The 21,849-nt window shown below is 38.9% G+C and overlaps 2 protein-coding genes across 6 annotated transcripts; one reads left to right on the forward strand and one right to left on the reverse strand.

The window, feature by feature from the left end:
* On the forward strand, positions 1 to 5,313 carry LOC116187817 (chaperone protein dnaJ A6, chloroplastic-like). 3 transcript variants are annotated; one of them, XM_031516768.1, is made up of 8 exons: positions 1 to 219; positions 578 to 737; positions 1,742 to 1,883; positions 2,031 to 2,088; positions 3,030 to 3,072; positions 3,422 to 3,470; positions 4,041 to 4,121; positions 4,223 to 5,313. In XM_031516768.1, exons 2-8 carry the CDS (start codon positions 631 to 633, stop codon positions 5,081 to 5,083), a joined length of 1,341 nt encoding a protein of 446 aa, XP_031372628.1. In that variant the 5' UTR covers positions 1 to 219; positions 578 to 630; the 3' UTR covers positions 5,084 to 5,313. The 3 variants fall into 3 exon arrangements, with proteins under 3 accessions (XP_031372628.1, XP_031372627.1, XP_031372629.1); XM_031516767.1 differs by having other exon boundaries at positions 2 to 219; positions 4,220 to 5,313; XM_031516769.1 differs by lacking the exon at positions 1 to 219 and adding an exon at positions 1,531 to 1,622 and having other exon boundaries at positions 602 to 737; positions 4,220 to 5,313.
* Positions 5,314 to 5,533: 220 nt separating this feature from the next.
* LOC116187819 lies at positions 5,534 to 8,105 on the reverse strand. Of its 3 annotated transcripts, none has more exons than XM_031516773.1 (3): positions 7,950 to 8,105; positions 6,478 to 6,647; positions 5,534 to 6,137 (listed from the first exon to the last, which is right to left on the reverse strand). In XM_031516773.1, exons 2-3 carry the CDS (start codon positions 6,629 to 6,631, stop codon positions 5,764 to 5,766), a joined length of 528 nt encoding a protein of 175 aa, XP_031372633.1. In that variant the 5' UTR covers positions 6,632 to 6,647; positions 7,950 to 8,105; the 3' UTR covers positions 5,534 to 5,763. The 3 variants fall into 3 exon arrangements, with proteins under 3 accessions (XP_031372633.1, XP_031372630.1, XP_031372631.1); XM_031516770.1 differs by having other exon boundaries at positions 5,534 to 6,146; XM_031516771.1 differs by having other exon boundaries at positions 5,534 to 6,146; positions 6,478 to 6,641; positions 7,950 to 8,100.
* Between the last annotated feature and the right edge of the window lie 13,744 nt (positions 8,106 to 21,849).

Raw genomic sequence — 21,849 nt, forward strand, 5'->3', positions numbered from 1 at the left:
GTTTAATCTCTTCCGGCGTTGGCTCTGCTCTGCTTCTCTTTGTTTGGGGGATGAAAGCTTGAAGCTCTTCCCGAGCCTTCCGTTGCTTTCACTGCCCCTATCTCTCTCTTCCCCCACCGTTCTCTCATTCTTGGCGGCCTCCTGTCGCCTACAGCTGCAGCTTCTCCCGCTCCTGCAGCTGCTCCGTTGTTGCCCACCCGAAGTACAATAATAAAAGAGGTAAAAGTTTTCATCTCTTTAGGGTTTGGTCAATTGTTTTGACCTTTTTCGGTCGGATTGGCGAGTGGATTGATTGGTTGCCATTGTTGGGTTGATGGTCCCGAGCAGTAGAGTAACGCTTTGCTACCAGTTTCAGCTTAGGGACGAGTGCTTCAATATTAACATCTGTATTCCTTGTACTATGTTTTATTGGATTTTCCTAAGTCTTAATGCAGTTTCTTTAGTTGGTTTCTCCAAAGTTAGTAACTTTTTTGAGCATTACGAATGCCCATAAAGTTGGGTGGTCTTCTGGGGGTTTCTCTGGCTCAGTGTTAATTACAAGTTTCGGTTTTAGCGCTTATTTTTCGCATTTTAGCAGGGTATTACAGTGGAGCTGCTTTCAGTTGGTGGCCAGTGCAGGAGATATAATCAATGGCAGTAATACCCTTTGGAAGCACATGTGTTGCTCAGTGGGGTATTCGGCCTCAGCTTTCCCTCAGGTCTTATGCCACGAACGGGGGACCTGCGTTAGAGTTCCGGTGAGGACGCATTCCTTTAGCTGTTAATGTTAACGGGTTTGATACCATTCACTGATAGTACTTATATATATTGATATGGTACTGCTGTTCTTTGGTCATTTCGATTATGAAAAGAAGACTGTTGTCATGCATTCCTGCTTTTATATTGGCTCGGCGGCTGCTAAATCCTGAAAAAGTTTTTTTACGCTGTGGTCTCTACCATTCTGTTGTTTTATTTGTAAGTTCGGACCCTTTTTAATACTACTTTCTAAATAATCAAAAGTGCAAGTCGAGCATCAGCTTCAGGGTGGTGTTCTATCTGATGAAACTGTAGTCGGGTTTCACATTCCCTTTCTGTTTTCTTGGTTCTGAAGTTATCTTTCAATTGTCAGCTATATAGAGAGGTGCTGTACAGTAGCTTCTACCAACTGAATCAGTCAGAGCCCTCAATAAATGGATTCTGCCATGGCTAATGCATGATTTCTAGTTGTAATTGTATAAAGGGAAAATTGGAATAAGAATTTGATATGAGAAGCATTGGCACTAGAATTATCCTCCAGCCCTGCAGAGGTCTTGAAAGGATTCATTAGTAGTATCTTTGTTTGCCTGATTTTGTTGATTCTTGTCATTCACTTTTGGTGGTCGATTGCTATGAAATGCCTGTTCAATTCCTGAGAATTGCTGACACGGTGAAAGGATTGAGTATTTCTAGCTGTTTGTTCTTTGATTGGGTGGGGAGTAGTTAGGCAGCATCTTCTCTACTTGTCTCCTGTGGGTATGCATTCAAAAGCAATTAACATTTTTAATTATGTAGCAATGATACTCTGGCGTGAAATGCTTCAAGCTTAAAACATATTTGCTCAAACCTCCCAGCCCTCGCCAACACTTTACGTACCATGCCATGATGTAAAAATTCTGACTTTATAAAGATGATTTCATTTTCTTGTCACAAATCCATATGTCATTGTCATGCAAAATTGGTTCTTGCTAAGATCATCATAACTTTGCTGATATTTTGTTTGCAGTTTTACTAGTAGCACGAGGCCCTTGGAAGCACGATCTTCAAGCTTATTCTCCCGGTGTTCATTGCCTTTGTCTTTTTATGCGGGTTCATCTCGGAATTCACCTCAACGTAGGGGCATGAGATTCGTTGTTAGAGCAGATGCTGTGAGTAGAAATGTTTGCCTTTGTTTTTTCTCCCCTTTCCCTTGTATAATGATAATTTCATCCTCTACCCAATATATATATATATATATATATATTTCTGAGTAGTGTTGTATCTCCAACTCAAATATCAACGTTTTCTGTGTTCAGGATTATTATTCTGTTCTTGGGGTATCGAGAAATGCCAGCAAATCTGAAATTAAAAGCGGTATGGTGATCCTTTCGTTTCTAGACTCTTTTCAGTTGCTGGACTCTTCTCTGTTGATCTCCTATATCAAATTAATGTCTTCTAAATATGTCGGTCCTCACCTCTTTATTCTGTTAACCTCTCGTTTACATGTCTACGGCATGTGGACAATTTATTGGATTGCTTCACTATGCATTTTCAAGTAGTTGTTGGTTTTTTGACCATTAAAGAAAGAAAAAAGAAAATGCTGTAATATTATATTAGACCAAGCAAACCTAGATTGTAAGAAGCTAACTGTTCCATGCAATTGTCGACATCCTTAAACATGTTTTTTCATTCTCCGATATTTTTTCATGTATTTCGTGTCCTATGTTTGAGGTATACTTGTTTTCCTTATGTTGCTTTAGCCATTGCGCACCTACATGTGTTAGTTTTCCTTATGGAAAAGAAGATGTAGCTCCTCTTTTATTCCCTTTTGGATCTAACAAATAATAAAAATTGAAAAGGGTAAGCATGCACAGCAAGGAATACACTGAACAAAAAGGCTATTCTTGTTCCAGCAATTATTGCAAAGGAAGATGATTAATTGGAGGGTCTAGTCAGGCTTTTACCTTCTGCATGTGTTACTTTGACCAAGTTATTAAGGGGGGGAAGAACTTCAAAAGTATAAACTTTTCTAATGTTATAATTTCAACTACTTAGATATGATCATGTATAATTATTATCACTGGCACTCGGATTATCATTGAATTTATGTAGCTTCTGTCTTTTAAGAATTGGGGATGAAGTTCGAAATTATTGAAAAGAATACACGCCTTTTGTGTGCCTTCGCACGTCTCTCTCTCTCTCTCTCTCTCTCTCTCTCAGTGTGTTTGTGTGTGATCTAGCCATCACTTTTGATGTCTACAATTCTGCTTCTTAGAGTGATAGCTTATTGCTTGCCTTCTGATTTAATTTTTCAGCATATCGGAAGCTTGCAAGGAACTATCATCCAGACGTGAACAAGTAAGTCATTGTGTATACTTTTACCTGATTGTGTTACCTTAGCTCCTTGTCTTCCACACAAGTTTTGTTTGAATATGGACCAGCGAACTATATGAAGGCTATGCATGTGAAACTTGTCATGTTCCATTAGATGTTGGACAAATCGAATTGGTTTTCTTCCTCTTATGCTGAAAAATTTGACAGTCAGATACTTAAGTGTGTGGTCTGAAATGGAAAAGGTACAGGTTGCAAAAGAGCTTATTTTAAACTGGTTGAAATGGTAGACTACTGGCTTCCATCTGTTGTGCTATTTGTCATATATCTTGTCATTATTGCTTATTGATTGCTGCAATCGTGCCTAATGCTGCAGAGAACCTGGGGCAGAACAAAAATTCAAGGAAATAAGCAATGCTTATGAGGTAAGAAGCTCATTGTAGCTGGTATTTACAATGTCTTAGTGGAAGCAGATAATGATAGATATTATGGCACATAGTCAAAATCACGATTTTGGATAGTGTTAAAATACAGCAGTTTGATTGTTTCTTCTGTTTGCCCTCCTTTTTACCAATCTCTTTTTGGATATCTCAAAATATGATAGTAAATTCATTGGAAAATTTTGTTTTGTTCTAAACTAAATAATGTGAGATTGCTTTCCTTTTTAATTGCTTTTCGTTTGTAACTTGTCACATTTTGCCAAGTAGATTCTTGTGGCAAAAGCCATAGGAAACCTTTTACGTACTACGCTGGATCTGACTTTCTAAATATTTTCAATCTTTGCGACTACATAGTTGACTGCTGCCTATTAGTTGCCTTTTATTTTCGTTTTATCTCTCCTTTTTTCTGATATATATATCATGTCGAAGTCGTCCTAGCCTAGTCTCACGCAAGAAGGAGTGAGTTTTACACTTCTGGTTATAGTTTCTTTCCTTTGTTGTGATGATATCCTGTATGCTGAGAATCATTACTTAGAGCTCTTCATATCCTTTCAGGTCTTATCAGATGATGAGAAACGATCCCTTTATGACAGGTATGGAGAGGCCGGGCTTAAAGGCGCTGGAATGGGCATGGGAGTAAGTTCATCTGTCCCTTTACAGAAAAAGCTCATTACCCTACTAGAACTTTTCGAGGACTCTGTTCTTATGTTATGTTATACTATCATTTACTCTAGCAGGACTTCAGCAACCCCTTCGACCTGTTTGAGTCGCTCTTTGAGGGCATGGGGGGAATGGGAGGCATGGGGGGAATGGGAATGGGAGGCCGAGGCTCTCGCAACCGTCCTGTGGACGGGCAGGATGAGTATTACAACCTCGTTCTCAACTTCAAAGAGGCTGTCTTTGGGGTTGAGAAGGAGATTGAGATAACTCGCCTTGAGAGCTGCGGGACCTGCAATGGCTCCGGAGCAAAACCTGGGACCACCCCATCGAAATGCACAACCTGTGGGGGGCAGGGACAGGTCGTGTCCTCCACACGGACCCCTCTAGGCGTCTTCCAGCAGGTGATGACCTGTTCTTCGTGCGGAGGGAGTGGACAGATCTCCACCCCTTGTGGGACCTGTTCTGGGGATGGACGGGTCAGAAGGACAAAGAGAATAAGCCTCAAGGTCCCCCCGGGAGTGGATTCAGGGAGTCGGCTCAGAGTCCGGTCTGAAGGGAATGCAGGGAAGAAGGGCGGGTCTCCTGGAGACCTCTTTGTGGTCATTGATGTTGTCCCTGACCCTGTCCTCAAACGGGACGACACAAACATCCTGTACACTTGCAAGGTGTCCTACATTGATGCCATCCTAGGGACCACAATCAAGGTCCCAACTGTCGATGGGATTGTTGACCTTAAGATACCCGCTGGGACCCAGCCCAACACAACCCTGGTAATGGCGAAGAAGGGGGTCCCCTACGTTAACAAGAGCAGCATGAGAGGGGACCAGTTGGTTCGGGTACAGGTGGAGATCCCGAAGAGGTTGAGCAGCGAAGAGAGGAAGCTGGTCGAGGAATTAGCCGACCTGAGTAAAGGGAAGGCCGCTGCCAGCAGGAGATAGTGGCCATCTATAGTTTTGGAATTTTAGCTTGTTTTTGTATTTTCCTACTTAACTCATATATATATATATTTTGACATCAATCATTTGATCATAAGTCTGTTAGATTGGGAAGGGGAAAAGCCATGTACGATCAGTACAAGGTCGGTCTGCCATTTATGGGAATGAGGGATAAGATCAGAACAATTAATAGGTTACTGAGAGAATCGAAATTTTGATGTTCTTTTGAACAAGTGAGATTCTCTTCAGCTGTCATGCCTTTATCCTCCCTTGGAACATTTATCAAGCTGTGCACGTCGCAAGAGATTATCGTGTGAATATGAAGATTGTGCTGAAATAACACCAACCCAAACAACCCAAGGCTAAAGCCCGACTCTTGGTGTTGTGAACATGGAAGCGGGTTTCATACTGATTGCAATGCTCACGCATAAGTAGGCTGCATATATGTTCCGATTAGGAGATAAAAGTACTGGCTTGCCACACAGGTTATTCTAGTAGAAGAATTACTAAGCCGACATACAACAAAACCGTAGGCGGCCTTTCAAGCGCAATCAGGCATCAAATCTCTTCTCAAGTAGTATCTCCTAATTGTAAATGAACAGCAAATTACAGGTCACAACAGTGATTTTAATTTACATAAGAGATCTAGCCCCCCAAGTTTAGCCTCATCCAATTTAAAAAGATCAAGTGTCGAAACCCGAGTAGACGCCGCTGTCCCTTAGCAGCCTCTTTTCTTCCTCAACATAACTCTTCCCTCTGCTTGCCTGCCCGAGGTCCCGTTTCCTCTTCTCCTTCTGTGAGAAGGATTCATTCTTCTTCTCTTTCCGAGACTGGACCCCAACCAACTCCTCCCCATTTGCTAGGGCCGCTCTTGTTTTCTGTCGCTCCTCATATGATTCCTCAACTGCCTCCTTATCACGGCTCTCCTTGCCCGTGGACCAAGACCAGTCCTGTTTAATTTCCTCCTTCGGCAGGGGCACACCGAGCACTGATAGACCCCCTCTATATCCGTGCTGCTTTAATGCTTCAAAGTTCATTGCACTACTCTTCCTCTTTGCTGATTTTCCTAGACGAATTTGGCTATATAAGTACCAAGCAGCTTGAGTTAAAGATCAGTCTCTTCGAGCAAAACCTTACATGCGACGAAATTATAACTGAGATTACAACTTCCTGGAATAGAGTTCTCTTATTATCTTTGATTATGTGCTGGAGACAACTTGAGAAGATTTTCGTATGTTCAAGCTCCGAAGTCTTTTGTTAGTCAGCCAGATGTTATAAGAAACATATTAGAATCACTTGGATAATGATGGAACACCCTACTTTTTCTTTCTAAATCAGCTAAAAAATTTTACCTACTAATAAGCAAACTGGCAATTGCTACAATATGATGAATGTACCTTCACGTGATTTTGCTTTGGAAAGTTTGTCAGCTTTTGAGCTGTCTTTTCCTTTCGTCTTCCCATCCACATCATCAGATTCAGAACCTGAGAGGGAGGATGACTCTTTTGAAGAGTCATCTTCCTCATCACTCCAAGGCATTGCCCTTTTCATGGCCGAAGAACTGAATCTGAAAAATGCAAAAGAATCACATAAAACCAATCTCTGAGACATATTATATTTGTCCTTTTAGTATGTTCAGATGCACGAAATACATAAAGCATACAGGACGTCTTCTGCCCCTCCTTACCAAGTTCTAGTTCATCAGCACTACTCTTATGTAGAGCAGTAGCCTTACATTAATCTTTAGGGAGTTAGTTGTCCCTAAACGCTCTGACAAACATTTTCTAAAGAATTTGGCATAGGCACTACAATCAAAACAACAAAATCATAAACGTGGCAAGGAGGAATTGATTGTTGACTTCAGGGTAATCTTTTCAATAAAGTTGATGCTCGATAGTCACTCCAGAGATAAGCCAGTCATTTAAGTTATGTTCTACTAATTTGCTTCAACTCCTAATTCCAAAGTAGACACCTCGCTGAAAAGGGTTGAGGATATTATGAGTCGAGTTGGTAGAGTTACTGAGGAAGAGAAGTAGGAATCTGAGAAAAATTGCTCAGGCTTACTGCACCTAAAACTGCCCTGATCTTCAAGCTCATAAAATGGATCAAGGAAAAGAAAAGCCGTCCCAAGAAGAACAAGAGCAACTCATCTAACAGATTGATAGACATCTTATGCTTGCAAAGTGAGCCAAGAAAAGCAAAGCTACCCCCAGTGGAAAAACAGGGCAAAAGTCGGTAGCTTTCAAGAATTTGCTCGCAAGCCTGCTAATCCAACAAAATGGTTAAGAGACCTATGGACAATAAATTCACATATGAAAAGGGCTGGGATCGGTTGAAGATGAAAAGACCCCCTTCCTTGAATAAAATCAACAATTGATTCCACAGCCGCTGTTGGACTGAGATACTCACAATACCCATTTGGACAAAATTCTACGGGGGGAAGATGCATGAGACGGTACAAACCGGAAACAAGATAAAGACAGTCCAACACCCCAATAGATAGACGGTTTGCGACCTCCATCAGAGCCATATTCACAATTGGAAACTAAGCTATTATCTTCATCATAGTTGCCAATAACAGGTTCATCACTAGTGAATAACGATGAAGGAATGAAATTCAATTCAGAGATACATATATGTATACATATATATATATATATTATATGAATCTACCCAAGGCTAAAAGGCAGCTGATTTCGATGCTGTGGCTCGGATGACATGATCACGGCTCAGTCAATTTCACCGTCAGTTGCTAAATTATCGATTAGAAGCCAAAGGATTCAAATTATAGCGACAACTAAGTCCACAGTACAGGAAAATCAATTCAAGGACAGGGGAATGCCATGGCTGAGCTGAGGTACGAACTTACCGACAAGCGAGAGCTTCGTATTCAGTCTCCGTCCCTCTCGTTCTGCTCCCCGGTCAGGTCTAGGGTTAGGGTTTCCGAGGCACAGGGGGAAATGAAAGAGGAGAAAAAGCGAGAACAACGTCGTCATTTTGCTGTCGTACAAATGCGATTTGACCAAATTACCCCGCTTTCTTTCCTGCTCCTTTTGTTGTGTTGTGATTTTCAAGTGTAATAATAAGGTGTAAGTTGTTAAGGGCAGAGAGGTAATTTAGTTGAGTCGAGTCGAGTATCGGCAAGTCCAAACTTAGGCTCATCTTGAAGAGGTCAAGTTAGAGCTTGATCATGAGCTTGATTGGGTACTAAATTTCTTTATTCTATCTGAAGCATAAAAAATTATTAATTTATTGATATTTATTGAATCAGCTAAGCTCGTGCTTATAAGTCTAGAACCGGGATTAGCAACTCCCTGAAGGGTTTCCACTTCCCAGTGTAACAGACGAGAAAGTCCGCCACTCCATTTGCTTCACAGATGATATGCTTCACCTCAAAATTCGAAACTTTAACCGAGTTTTTCTCCCTTTTACAAGGTTTTTTTTTTGTGTGTGTGTGTATACTACTTAGTTTTCGGAAACTCAATGGTCCTCAACAAATTTAGATTTGAGTTGCATCAGCCCAATTAAAGATAAAGTTCTTTCAATTGTAAATTGTGTTTATTCATAATATTCAAATCTCGAACCAAAGAAATAGATATCAAACTAAGCAGAGGCAGGAGGCTCCCCTGAAACCTACAACTGGTAACTGCTAACTGCCCCATGAATAACAGATCGAATTGGCCCAAGGTTACGCTTCCCATGGGACAGGCCCATGACTCATGTTCAATTAGGATGGTTTAATTAATTCCATGAGTTTCAGAATCCATATTTTCTTTCTTGCCATTCCCATGGTTTCTTTATACCTTTTGTAGTCCCATATGTTACGCGAGAATGAAATAGAATGAGCATTTCGCCATTTCACTCCATTTTTTTTTTCATTTGATGTCACTTATATGAGTTGGAAAGCTCGTGATAATATTTTTTCTTCAATTTAATAAAATTAACATTCCTTTAAAGATATAAGAATGATCATTCCCTCATTTTATAAAATCCTTTTCATTCTATTTAATTTCATTATCGCGTACCAATCAGTAGCTTATTGTCATCGCAAGTACCAGTGTGAATCTCTTTATTTACACACAGTTGTGTTGCATACGATTTCAATCCAGCTGGGCCAAAACAAATTTATAAGAGGATGCAACAAATAAACATGTTGATGATTAATGAAAAAACAAGATCAAATTAACTTTCTTTCATGATTTGATGGGCTAAGCAAAATGTAATTATGAAGAGGAAGTTTCTTCCCCGTAAGACAATAAAGACAGTGACAAGATCTCTCCATTTCACCTGTGGACATGTCCAACTATAAATGAACCAATTGAAAGAGAAGAAGACCATGGGAATTGAGCCCCCATTAATTGTTTGTGGGGGTGAAAGTTATAAAGGAGAAAAGTGAAAAGCTTCAAATCATTGGTAATATGGTCAAGTCAAATCCTTCATTTTCTCTCCCACCACACCAAAAAGCTTCTCCCCTAACCTCAATTGGAAAACCAAGCATTGCCCTTTGCACTCTTAGGTCACTATTTCAACGAGTTGAAAGATTGAATTATGTATATGTTCCCGTATCTTGACATGGGATGGATCGTTTCGGTACGTATATCGTTCGGCCTGAGATGTTAGTTCGAGAACAAATTACGGGAAAGATGTTTTGAAAAAATCAGCATTATATTGGACTTTATGGAACTCGTGTTTGATGAATCAGTTCCATGTAACATTGATATGCGGACAAAAGGTCATCATAATAGACCTCTCTTACATTGGTTGGATTATATGAACTTGCTTATCAAGAGGTGGGGTTTGGCACATGAATAATTCTGGTGAGCATTTATGATTTTGAAAGCTCCTGCAATATGGCTAGGGTTAGATAGAACTTAACATTACATTAAGTATATGCATCTATAGGAAAGTGATTTCATATGTTTATTCTGAATTTTGTCCGTAGAGAGTCCTGATCAAATTTGTCGATTTTAAAAGTTATATGTTAATTGTCGATAAATAAAAAGTATCAGGATGAGTTCACTAAAATAAAAAAAAGTATCAGAATGATTTTGTGGGATCCACGTTTCAAATTGTAGGTATGCCAAGATCCTCCTCAAAGGGGTCTAAAATAAAGTTGATGCATATCCATCCACATGCATGCAATTGCTTTGCAGATGCTATTTGGCCAATTTCTTAGATGTGTAGAAAGCAAAAACAATATGACCGGAAAGAAGAAAGCCCACTCAAATAAGAGAAAACCTAATGATAACGATTTGAGACAGGGGCGGAGCCAGCATATTAGCAGGGGGCAATTGCCCCCCTGAACTTTAAATTTTTTAAAATATTATTCCAAAAGTATGTTTATTGTAACATTTTTGCTCCCCTTACCCTCCTAATCTTTGAATTTTTAAAGTTTTACTCCAAAATTATATTTATTATAATATTTTTGCCACTCCTCAACAGAAATCCTGACTTCGCCTCTGATTTGAGAGATAAGGGAGTTCTATGTGTGTGTGAGTATATATATATCTATATCTATATCGCTCGAAATAAGGGAGTTCTATCCTACCAAAAATAAATAAATAAATAAGGGAGTTCTAATTCGAAAGCTGAAAAAAAGTAAAAAGAAAATTTAAAATAATAAGAAAAATAAAAACTTAAGATAGAAGTCAGAGAGACGGGGATACTTTGCCCAAAGTACAAATTAAAGATAGTTCTTTGACTGCCTCGTCTATCCTTCTCAACTCTCAATTAAAAAGGGGAAAATAGATTTTTTAGGGGGAAAAAAAGGGTTTTTGAAGCTGATCATGATATATAAATACATATCTATAAAAAAAAAAAGAAGACATATAAGTACTTATATGTATATATATTATAAAGCAATAAGTCATGGACTCACAGGTAAATATTGCACACGAAAATTTTGTTCAACTCTATTCAAATAATAATAAGTAGAAAAAAATTGGTTGGTCACTCAAATTTGGATAAGTACGTAAAAAATCGTACGTTTGGTCTTAATTAATAAAGATCTATCCTAATGCCCCCAAGTTAATGTGAGATTGTGTTACCTGCCGAAAAGAAAGTGTGAGATTATTGTAATAATTCTCCATCAATTGTTAACCATTTTTTTTATATTCCAGTGATACATGACCCTGTAAATTTAACATAATTAGTCAAATAATTACATACATTGCACGTGAAGATAATATAATTCGATACAATATTTTGCAAATTTTTAAAATTATTATTAGCTTTTTCATAAACACAAAAACCATATAAGTTTTCAATCTTTAAAACATATATATAAGCCCTCGCAACATTATGTATAACAAATATAAATGATAGAAAATATTGTTCGAAAAAGTAGGTTTTCTTCATTGGTAATAGGGAATGATCTGTATGCATAACGGTTGAAAATTTTTAAAATTATGAAAAATAACATAATATATCTCAACCTTTACATCTTATTTTAATGTTATTTCAATGTCTATTTTTTTATGTGGTATCCTAAAATTTATAGTTTGGCTTCAAATCTATTCTGCCTTAAAACTTCCGTCCATTTTTGACGGAAAACGCTGACGTGGAGAGTGTATGGGTCATGATATAAGGAAAAAATTACTATATATCCCAACCTTTTTGTTGCTTCTCAATTTTATCTTAATCTCTTGATGCTTTGTCAATTTTATCTCAACATTTCGATAGTTTCTCAGTTTTATTCCAACCATTTTATTGTTTTCTCAATATTATCCCAACAAGTTGGGATAAATTTGAGAAATTATGAAAAGATTGGGATAAAATTGAGAAAAAATAAAAATGTTGAGATAAAATTAAGAAAATATTAAAAGGTTAGGATACATTGAGCAATTAACGCGCCACGTCAACATTTCCGTTAAAAATGGACGGAATGTTTATGGCGGGATAGATTTGATACTAAGCCACTAACATTAGGATATCTCAGAAAAAAATCGGTGTTGAGATAGAACCAAGACAACATGTAAAGGTTGAGATATATGGTGTAATTTTTCCTAAATATTAATAGATGAAGCTGAGAGTTGTTTCTATTGTTTAATTTAAAATTGGGATGTTAATGTAAGAACTGTAATAAAGAAAAGTAAAATAGAAATTGAGTGAATAGTTCTAGAGATATGCTTATTGGTGTAACATGTTAAATATTTGTAATTTCTTATTACACATTCGTATGAAATATTGACTAATTCATCAAGAATAACTGGCAAAGACATTTATATGATGAATCTAAATAATATGATGAAATATTTTAATTAAAATATATTATATACAAGCGATAAATAAATTAGTTCATAAACATTGAATATTAAATAAATGAAGTCTTGACACAAGAAATGAACTAAAATTGTTTTAGATATGTTGAAATGTAAAAAAAAAAATACAGATGAAAAGTGTACTACAAATTAAAAGTACGTATAACTAGAAGCAATAACATTGAAATTATGAAAAATGGAAAGAGATTTGTACTTTCATTGTAGTTATAAATCAGAGATTATAGAAGTGAAAATTATGAGTACTCTACAAAAAGACCGATGATGTAACTAATCATTGGCCACTGTGATCGGTGATAAAGGTCTTTGAAGATGGTAAACAATAATGGTTATTTTAACAGAGATTCGAGTGGTTAGAATTGGCTCATTTCGAACCTTCAACTATCTTAATTTTGACATATATAGTCTATAAAATAATAATAATATATGAGGATCACATTTGTAGCAAACTTTTGAAATCATAGGTTTTTTTTTCGTAATAACTGAAATGTTAAATCAGATTTTCAATTTGGCGAAATTTTGAACTTTTTAAGCAATTATTTCCTAAAATTATGAAGAACGTTTTTCTTTATTTTTTTTTTCTGAATATCTCTATAGAGATAATTCTTTCTACCGATCTCAATTGCCTTTAAGCTTAGGTTTGTTACTCATATATACATGTATATATATATATATATATATTGGTAGTACTTGTATGTACCCTGATATGAATATTATCTTTCTTTCGATCGCAATAGAGTGAGTAAAATCCGGAATAAAGTGGATTTAACTAGGACAGAGTTGTAAACGGAGTGTATATACCCTTTTTTATAATCGAAAATACAATGGGACAGAGTTTGGGGGAATGATAAGTGCTGGTGCTTAACCTAAACAGAAGAAGTTACGTTTTTCAAGCAGTTATCCCTAACCACCTTATACATCCTAAAATACGTACTACTAGTGCTAGCCGCACCCATCCACGATCATTCTTGTCCGTGGCCACCTTGTCCATGCCACCAAGGTCCCATCAACCATGCACTGGCCCTTATTGCTACTGCCCATGCACCGCGTTCACCACCAACCACACTGCCAACGGCAGCCTCCTTCGACCACCACTGTCGTCGGCGAGCATGTTCGCCACTGGCTACCATAGACACCACTACCATTGCCAACCATTGTCGTTGGCAACCACCACAAATGACGCCTCTCTTGATCATCGCAGGTCACAGCCATCCGCAATTCACTAGCTTAAAACTGTTGGTTGAAACATCACCAGTCTTCCAGAGCGAAAAACCACTTAGTCGTTTTTGTTTTATCTTAGCTACTAATCTGTCTTGCATCTAGTACATGATCATTGTGTAATCCCCAGAATCCACACATTGACTTTATAATATGATTGGTAGATTTGTGATGTCCAATGAATCCAAATCGTACCCTATGTCTTCAGCTAATTACTTTTTTCCCGCAATTAGCCCGCGGTATTAGCTACACACTATCATTTATAACCGTATAAATCTCCCTCATTTTGTTGCAATCCTATCCTCATCCAAAATCCTATGTCCTATTTGCTTTCCAAAATAGCTTCGCGCATATTAATTTATGACAAGGAAATGGAAAGAGAAGAAAAGGATCGATGTTCACATCAAATCTCACAGTGCAAATAATTAATAGGGTAGTTCCACCCATATTATCAACACATTCCTCTTCGTCTTTCAATCTCAAGAAAAAAAAATGAAAATCTAATTAAACCAAAATGAAAATAAAAAAAGGTTTCACAACCTGATCGTCAATGCAGTGATCCCATATCACATACTTACACATTGAACCGTTACAAGTGAAATATTATGATGTTCAAATAATAATTCAACATGAAATATTTGCCGGATACTCTATTTCAGGCACAGGGTAATTACGCGAACAGATACCTCAGGATGGCCAAGGGGGATTCATGACACATTTTGTCTCCAACCCAATGGAATCGAGCGAGAGGATAAGGTGCCAATGCCACGCAAAGCAAAGATCAGGTAATCATATAAAAAATTCATCATATCTTCTCTTTTTTTTCACTACAAAAGAGATCAGTGAGTTTAATAGAAGAAAATAAAAATCTAAACAAAAGGGTACAAGTTTGTGAGATTTGAACTTAGAAATCTTGATTGTCCCTCCTTTCCCAACTTCATCATATCTTTATTTGTAAATCCAAGTCATTTTTTTTGGGTGAATAAATTCAAGTCATTTATATGTAGATTGTGTTAGTTTTCTTTTCCTAGTTTGAAGTACTCCTGTTCGATGATTACATACCCATTTTAGCATGCAGCCCGAGATTATTGAATTTTTTTTTCTTTCAGGATAATAAGTATTGGCTACTTACTAGATATTGTTGGGGTTAAGGCCTTCATCATATATAACCCACTTCAGTGTTACATGGATTAGGAATTATGCTAGAGTTTTTAATTTCATGAATCACTTATTTATATGTGAAGTACGTGAGGCCATATCATAATAACTTCAGGAGGTCAATCTTAATTTTCAATAGTAATTGATCCCGTACGTACGTCACCTCATACTTTGTATTCTGATAAGAACAGATCCTAATATCAATTTTTATTTTATTTTTTTATGAATAAAGGTAGGAGTTTTTTGGGTTTCATGACAACCTGATCCTTCACCGGGCTACGATCCAAGTAAACCATCTGGACCATACTTATTAGAATTACCGTTAACTAATTCTCACAACCTCCCAATAAGATTTCAACCCGAAACCTCAAGATGAGAGGTAATTAATGCAAACTTGCCATACGAGATAACTTCTTATTGGTCAACTTTTATATTACTAGCCAACGTATTCGCGCTTTACGCGAGTTTATTATATGTGAAAATTTTCACATTTGATTGATAATGGGCTTATGAAATAAGCCAATCAATTATCCATTTTACAATAATAATAATAATAATAATAATATTTTCCAAGCAATCATTCCATTTGATGGATAACGGGCTTATAAAATAGTATTATCCCATTTGACACTGGACTTTCGAAGAAGTAGTAGTAGTACTAATTATTATTTGTTAATAATAATAATAACGATAACTCAAGAAAATATCCATTTTATAATAATAATAATAATAGTTTTCCAACAATTATCCCATTCGATTGACAATTGGCTTACGTAATAATAATAACAATAATAAGTTATAGAATTGTATTAAACGTGGCACTCCACGAGTTATTGAATGAGGGGTTTTCATTTACTGATTTTGTACAAATGATAAAGAATGATGAATGCCCCAACAATTATATATTATACATAAATTGATTGATAATGGACTTACAGATAGTAGTAATAGTAATGATGATGATGACGACGACGACGACGACAACAATAATAATAGGTTATAGAAATGTATTAAGTGTGGCATTCCAAGAGTCGTAGAATAAGAGACCTACATTCATAGTATTTGTGCAAATGGCAAAGAATCGTGAATGGCCCATCAATTATATATTATCTATAAATTGAGGGTAAGCATCAAAAGGGGGCCATCGACCGCTCTTTCATTCGAACACAATGAGTTCCTTTCTTAGCCTTTTGTGCTTTTACTTGCACTAGGGGAAATTTGTAGGACAATTGCCCTAAAACGAGTCAACTTTGGGGGACCCTACAACCTTTAAAAGTAGGTCGTTGCTATTTGGCTAGAGCCTATTTTGCAAGGGTACCCGCAGGAGCATCATATCGCCCATTTCAAGTACGGTCCTTCACTTAATTAATGATACATGCATATTTACTGTATGTTTGAGAGTCGAATTTGGAGAGAGAGAGAGGGAGAGTATTTCCCTTATTTGGGAGATTTATTTGAGAGACAGGAAAGGGAGAAGAACGGATTTGGAGGGAAACACTCTCCATCCATTTCCCTCCATTATTAATGGCCCGTTTGAAATGTAAGAGTGATTTTAGAATCGCGATTTGATTTTGACTCTACCCATAATAAAATAAATTATACTAATCAAAGTCAACATAATGGGCCCCACACATACATATTTACACCATTCCATTTTAATACAACTCCATAATTACAATATTCTCAACACCATTCATTTATTTACATGTTAAGATGTTCCCCCCTTTCAGCGTGCCATATTTGATTTGCAATACGGTCCCGTACTGCATCCATCGCCCTACTCCTCATGTCCACATCATTTCGGATTCCATTTTGGTGAGGAGGGTTGTGGAATTCATCGTAATATTGCCATGCATCACCATACTCCGCAAATAATCTATCATGATAATTATTGATACGAATAAAAATTATGCAACATAAAGCAGACTTGCGCAATTAGAACTTGCCGAATCGGTCTGAAGTTCGACATTCTTCGCAGTATTGCAAATCTATTCTTCAGAACACCGAAGCACCGTTCTATTACATTACAAACGGATGCGTGTCGCTGATTAAACAGCTCTTCCTTCGTCGTTGGAGGATTGTCATTATTAAAGTCACTGCGATGATACCGTTGGCCTTTGTAAGGTGCCAAATAACCGGGAATATTTGGGAAGCCCGCATCAACTACATAATATTGTTCTGCATGCACACATGTACAAACAATATATATGTAGTTGCAACACTTTTTATCGAAATGCAATAGAACTTGACAAAACAACGTGGTATCTGAGCCCGAACAACTTACCACCTCGTGGTGCGGGAAATTCAGGTAACGTTGCGGCATCTGAAAGTATTCTTGAGTCGTGTGCTGAACCCTCCTATCCGGACATGACATAGGTGAAGATCATTTGATGTGAATAGATAGCAAGAACATTTTGCGCAATTTCACCATTTCGATCGCGATACGCGCCTCTCACCGAAGCTGGCATGATAGCAGGAACATGTGTTCCATCCATTGCCCCGATGCAATGCTGCAATAATAATAAAATTCAGGTAACGTTTTGTAGTACATGTAATAACAGAATGGACATGATTTTCGTATGAGACATTCTGGTTACCCTAAAGAATGGGTACCACTGTCGGCACCTCCGAATTTCGGGTTGCTCCTCTACGTTCCTAGGTCTTACGTACGTTGCCACCAAGGATTGCATTCCTTCAAGTATTAAATTGAATACACGGCTGACAGTCTCCTTGGAATGCTGGAAGCGTTCGGCAATAACGAATAGTCGAGTACTATGTGCAACTACGAGCAAGAACATTCCGAGCATCTCCTCGACGGTCATACCATGCTCGGTATTTCGAATGTTACAGTTTTCTCTTAATGTGTCGCACAAATTATGAAATAGGTAAGGCTCCATCCTGAAATTCTCAAAACACTGTGTGTCATTGGAAAGCACTTCGTGAATGTACTCTCTGCCTCTTAGACGTGAAGTTCTACATGGACGTCTACGGGGGACATGTTCAGATGCTGCTGCCTGTACAAACAGAAGGACAGCCAAATCTAGTGGGTTGTAGTCGTCGTTGCCACTTGAGTCATCATCATATCGTGCTGAGTTTCCGGCGATTGTCATCGTGTCTTCCGTTAAAGTTGATGGACTATAGCGACAAACAACGGAACAGATTATCAAAATATATTTGCAGAAAGGAATAATGCACGAACGACTGTAACATAAATAGGAAGTATAGAGGGACACATAACAAAGATTCTGACAAAGCAAATAGTCAAGCAGGTTAAAACACAGCAAATACAAAATGTTTCGAGAATGCAGTCATAAAAGGAAAGTAGACAAGTATATAACAAACGCAGTGTTAGAAGGGGGAGCGTTCGGCCTTCAACTTGCAACAAGGCGTCGTAACCATTCGCGCCGAGCTTTATCGAACATGCGCACAAACGCACGACGCCAACGCTCATCCTCAGTAATACGGCCGAGACCAGCAAAATACTCATTCATTGAAATTGTTTCCCGCATTTCGTTGAGCACATCAACGGCTTCCTCGATGCTGTGCTTCTCTGGTTTCTCGGGGCTCGTCACAGACTTGCTCTTCTTTGACTCCGGATGAGTAGATATTTTGGCTTTGTCCATTTTGTTCATACTTTCCCAGTACAAGTCGATCAGCTCCTGCATCTGCGAGTTCGTGTTCGAACCTCTCTTCCTGCCGCGTCGCTTGAACCCTGTAACGACAGGGTCATCAAGCTCACGAGCCGCGTCATTACTGTCGCCGGATCCCTCTTCAAGATCAATAGGTTCTTTCCCACGGCTGTTGCGGCCTGCTAGAAACTGCTCTTCCATCCGTGCATAAGATCGAGGGCTCTTAGGTGGCTCAGTGGAAGAAATTCGTAGACCACCTGTTGCTATAGCAGATCTGTACAATAGATGAAGGGCTTCATAATGCTTGCAGCCTTTTGCCCGGAAAATCTTGAAGTTGCTGTGCCTCTGCATGTTAGTCGCGAGCAAATGTACTTAATAATGACAACTCTGCCAAAAAAAAAACGTGTGTAAATGTGAAGATTTATCGTTATTGTACCTTGATGAACTTGTCCCAAATATCAGGACTCGCCTTGACAGTGTTGGTCTGCTCATCCCAACCTACTCCAGTGTGCTGAATGAGCTCTGTGAACTGATTGTACTGACTCTTCAGCCGCCGTGCTTTTGTCCTCAACTTGTCCGTGCCAAGAGTCACACCAGGAAATTTCTATTCCAGTTCTGTATTCATCTGTTCCCAGTCCTTCCATTTCCAAGAAGATGTGTGCGTCCTTTGGAACTTATCAACCATGATGTCGATTAAAGCTTCCTCGAGCTGGTCAGTCCACTCAACTATACCTTCACCCTTGGGAGCCATCTCAGAGAGAACTTATCAAGCACATACAACAATCAAGGTTAACAAGGAACATATCCATATAGAGGCGATGCACAAAAAATCAGTCATACAAGCAAGGCACAACAAAGAACTATCGTACAGATGAGGAACCCAAAATCATACATAGAAGCAGCTCGAAGGCAACGATTGATGTTCGCAACTGGATCAGCTAACATCAGGACTAATTAATGCGAGAGAACAGGCAAGTCTGTAATATGTTACCTGTAAGCACAGTAAGTAGCTATTATAGAAACAACTATGCCTCTGAATAAGGCCAAATTTACGCAGTTTAGGTAAATAACATGTTCGGCAAATCAAAAGCTTGCATCTTCTCGAAATCTGAAAGTATCAGCATCACTACTCAAGTAGTGTTACTAGTTGATAGTCAAGGTAACACTGCTGCAACCAATTAAGCTCACAGACAAGAGAGTAGCATTCACAATAATACCTAACAACAACAGAACATAAAACCAACGTGTGGGCTTTCTCCACTGCTACCAGCTAATGAAAATACAGGACTAAACATTGCAGACATGTAAGAATCAGTCATACAAGCAAGAATCAGTCATACAAGCAACGCAGAACTAGGCGATTGCAGACATGTAATACAGTTTTCGGCAGAGCAAGAACATTTCGAAACCCTAATTCAGGTAACGTTTCCAGACCAATCGCAATTCGAAATTCTAACAGAGACCAAAGAGTCGGAGAAAATACCTTGTTCTGTTGCTGTGCGGTATTTCGGAGCGCAATGGCAGCTTAAGAAGACGCTCGGTAGGTAGGGGCCCGAAGCTATCGTTCAGGTAGCTGTGCTCACTCTGACAGGGGAGGAGATGCAGGAGTCGAGGGGAACAAAAGGCCGGCTTCACTCTCCAGCTGACGGGTGGGCGTTCTCGATTATTGGCACTGTCGTCAGGATCAGAAGTCGTTGACGAAGAAGAAATCAAGATGTTCGAGGGGCCGGGGCGACAGGGGAGGCGATGCAGGAGTCGCGGGGAGGTAGGGCCGGCTTCAATGTCCAGCTGACGGGTGGGCTTTCTCAATTGAAGGTGGAATCGTCTGAAGGAGCAGCTGTCGTTGCTGAAGAAGGAAGAACAATGGGGGGCCTGGGCGACGAGATCTGCAGCGCTGAGGAAGAATGAGGAGGGGTTGGGGGAAAAGGTTGGGGTGGGGGCCGAATGTGGGTTCAGGGGATTTCGCTTCAACGGATATTTGTGGGGCCAGCCACTTTGACCAAATTTTTGGTCAAAATCACGATTCAAGCTCAGTTAAAATCACTCTTGATTTTCAAACGTCACCTAAAAATCTCCTAACTCTTCAAATTGGAAGAATTTAGAGAAAGTCATATGTTATTAGCTACTACTCTCTTATCACATAATTCCCATTACAATAATTTTGTTAATATTATGTTACGATTATATATATTTATATATATATATATACAGTTATATATGTCAGCACTCCATTTTGACTCACCGATTCAAATTACATTATCAGCAATGATCCAAGTTATGACTTGAGCAGAGTACAGAAAAACGGCTCAACAGAGCGAAAAATCACTATTCATCCTCAAGTCGGCAAAATTGAGCAAATGACACATGGATGTGACAGAAGGACTCCAGGGGTCATCAAGAAGCAACAGAGTGACTAGAGAGCTCAACAATGTTCAAAATCGGCATTTTCATTATCTCACACGGATGGTACTATTTTCCGATAGTTCGCTCGATCGTTGGAAGATAGCCAATATTGAACTCTAAAAATCCACTTCAATGCCAAACAGATGAAAAGCGTCCCTAAAGGCATTTTGAAAATCATCTGCTCTATACAGAACAACTTTCTGTATACAGACAACTTTTCAGTGGAAGTCCAAAAATGTCGGTTTCTCGGAGAAAAGTTAATTCCAAATATCAGATGCGGCCATGCCTCACAATCATACAAAGCCCGAGCAGTGCTTCAGATTGTCTTTCGGAAGCCATACAACACTCCAAATGACTTCCGAGCGGCAAAACAAGCATACCCCTCTTCGGAAGAGCATAGCCGGAGACTGGTCTGATGGAATTACGGCAAACGAAGTTCGTACTGCATTGCCCTGAAAACTCTAGCAGACATTCACAATTGGGCAAAACAGACAGCAGAACCCTTCTCAGTTTCTCGAATAACCTCCGAGGAGCAGAAATAGCCATTTTCAGTGGAAAGGCATATCCAGAGGTCCTTTTTACGGAAACTTGAAGCCGGAAGCCTGCGCTACACAGTGATACACACTCCAAGGCTTAATGTGAAATCGTCGGACTGAACTGCACCATGTTTCAAGTCCTTAGAGATTCAGTCTTGACAAACGGAGATCACATTGATTTCTAGAGCGCCCAAGTAACTCAGAAAATAATCTGAGAAATCCAACTTCGGAATCGTAGGACGTCTTCGGCTTCACATTTGCATTACCGGCTTAAGGGTCAATTGTTCACGTTGTCTGACAATTCATGTCAAAATGACCAACGTGAGATGCAGACACAAGATATGCTGTCAGAAGCGGTTAACTTCGCTCCGGTCACCCGGAACGGGCAAAAACGGCTTCCGAGCCTCGTACGCACCCGAAGCCAGTGTTATCAGAACCGGACTGGACATCGAACCGGCCGAGGCATGGGTTCATGGGTTCAATCGGAGGTTCGATGGGTCGAACCGCTCGTTTATTTTTAAAATAAATAAATAAATATTATTTTAAGA

The sequence above is a fragment of the Punica granatum genome, chromosome 8, assembly GCF_007655135.1.
Source record: "Punica granatum isolate Tunisia-2019 chromosome 8, ASM765513v2, whole genome shotgun sequence".
Classification (NCBI taxonomy): domain Eukaryota; kingdom Viridiplantae; phylum Streptophyta; class Magnoliopsida; order Myrtales; family Lythraceae; genus Punica; species Punica granatum.

Bases quoted from the DNA above. Each gene is read 5' to 3' on its own strand.
- LOC116187817 (XM_031516767.1), top strand. From the start codon at position 631: ATGGCAGTAATACCCTTTGGAAGCACATGTGTTGCTCAGTGGGGTATT. The intron at 738-1,741 runs GTGAGGACGCAT...TTTTGTTTGCAG, and splicing joins GGACCTGCGTTAGAGTTCCG to TTTTACTAGTAGCACGAGGC. The intron at 2,089-3,029 runs GTATGGTGATCC...TTAATTTTTCAG, and splicing joins CAAATCTGAAATTAAAAGCG to CATATCGGAAGCTTGCAAGG.
- LOC116187819 (XM_031516770.1), bottom strand. From the start codon at position 6,631: ATGAAAAGGGCAATGCCTTGGAGTGATGAGGAAGATGACTCTTCAAAA. The intron at 6,147-6,477 runs GTACATTCATCA...AAATTCGTCTAG, and splicing joins CAAAGCAAAATCACGTGAAG to GAAAATCAGCAAAGAGGAAG.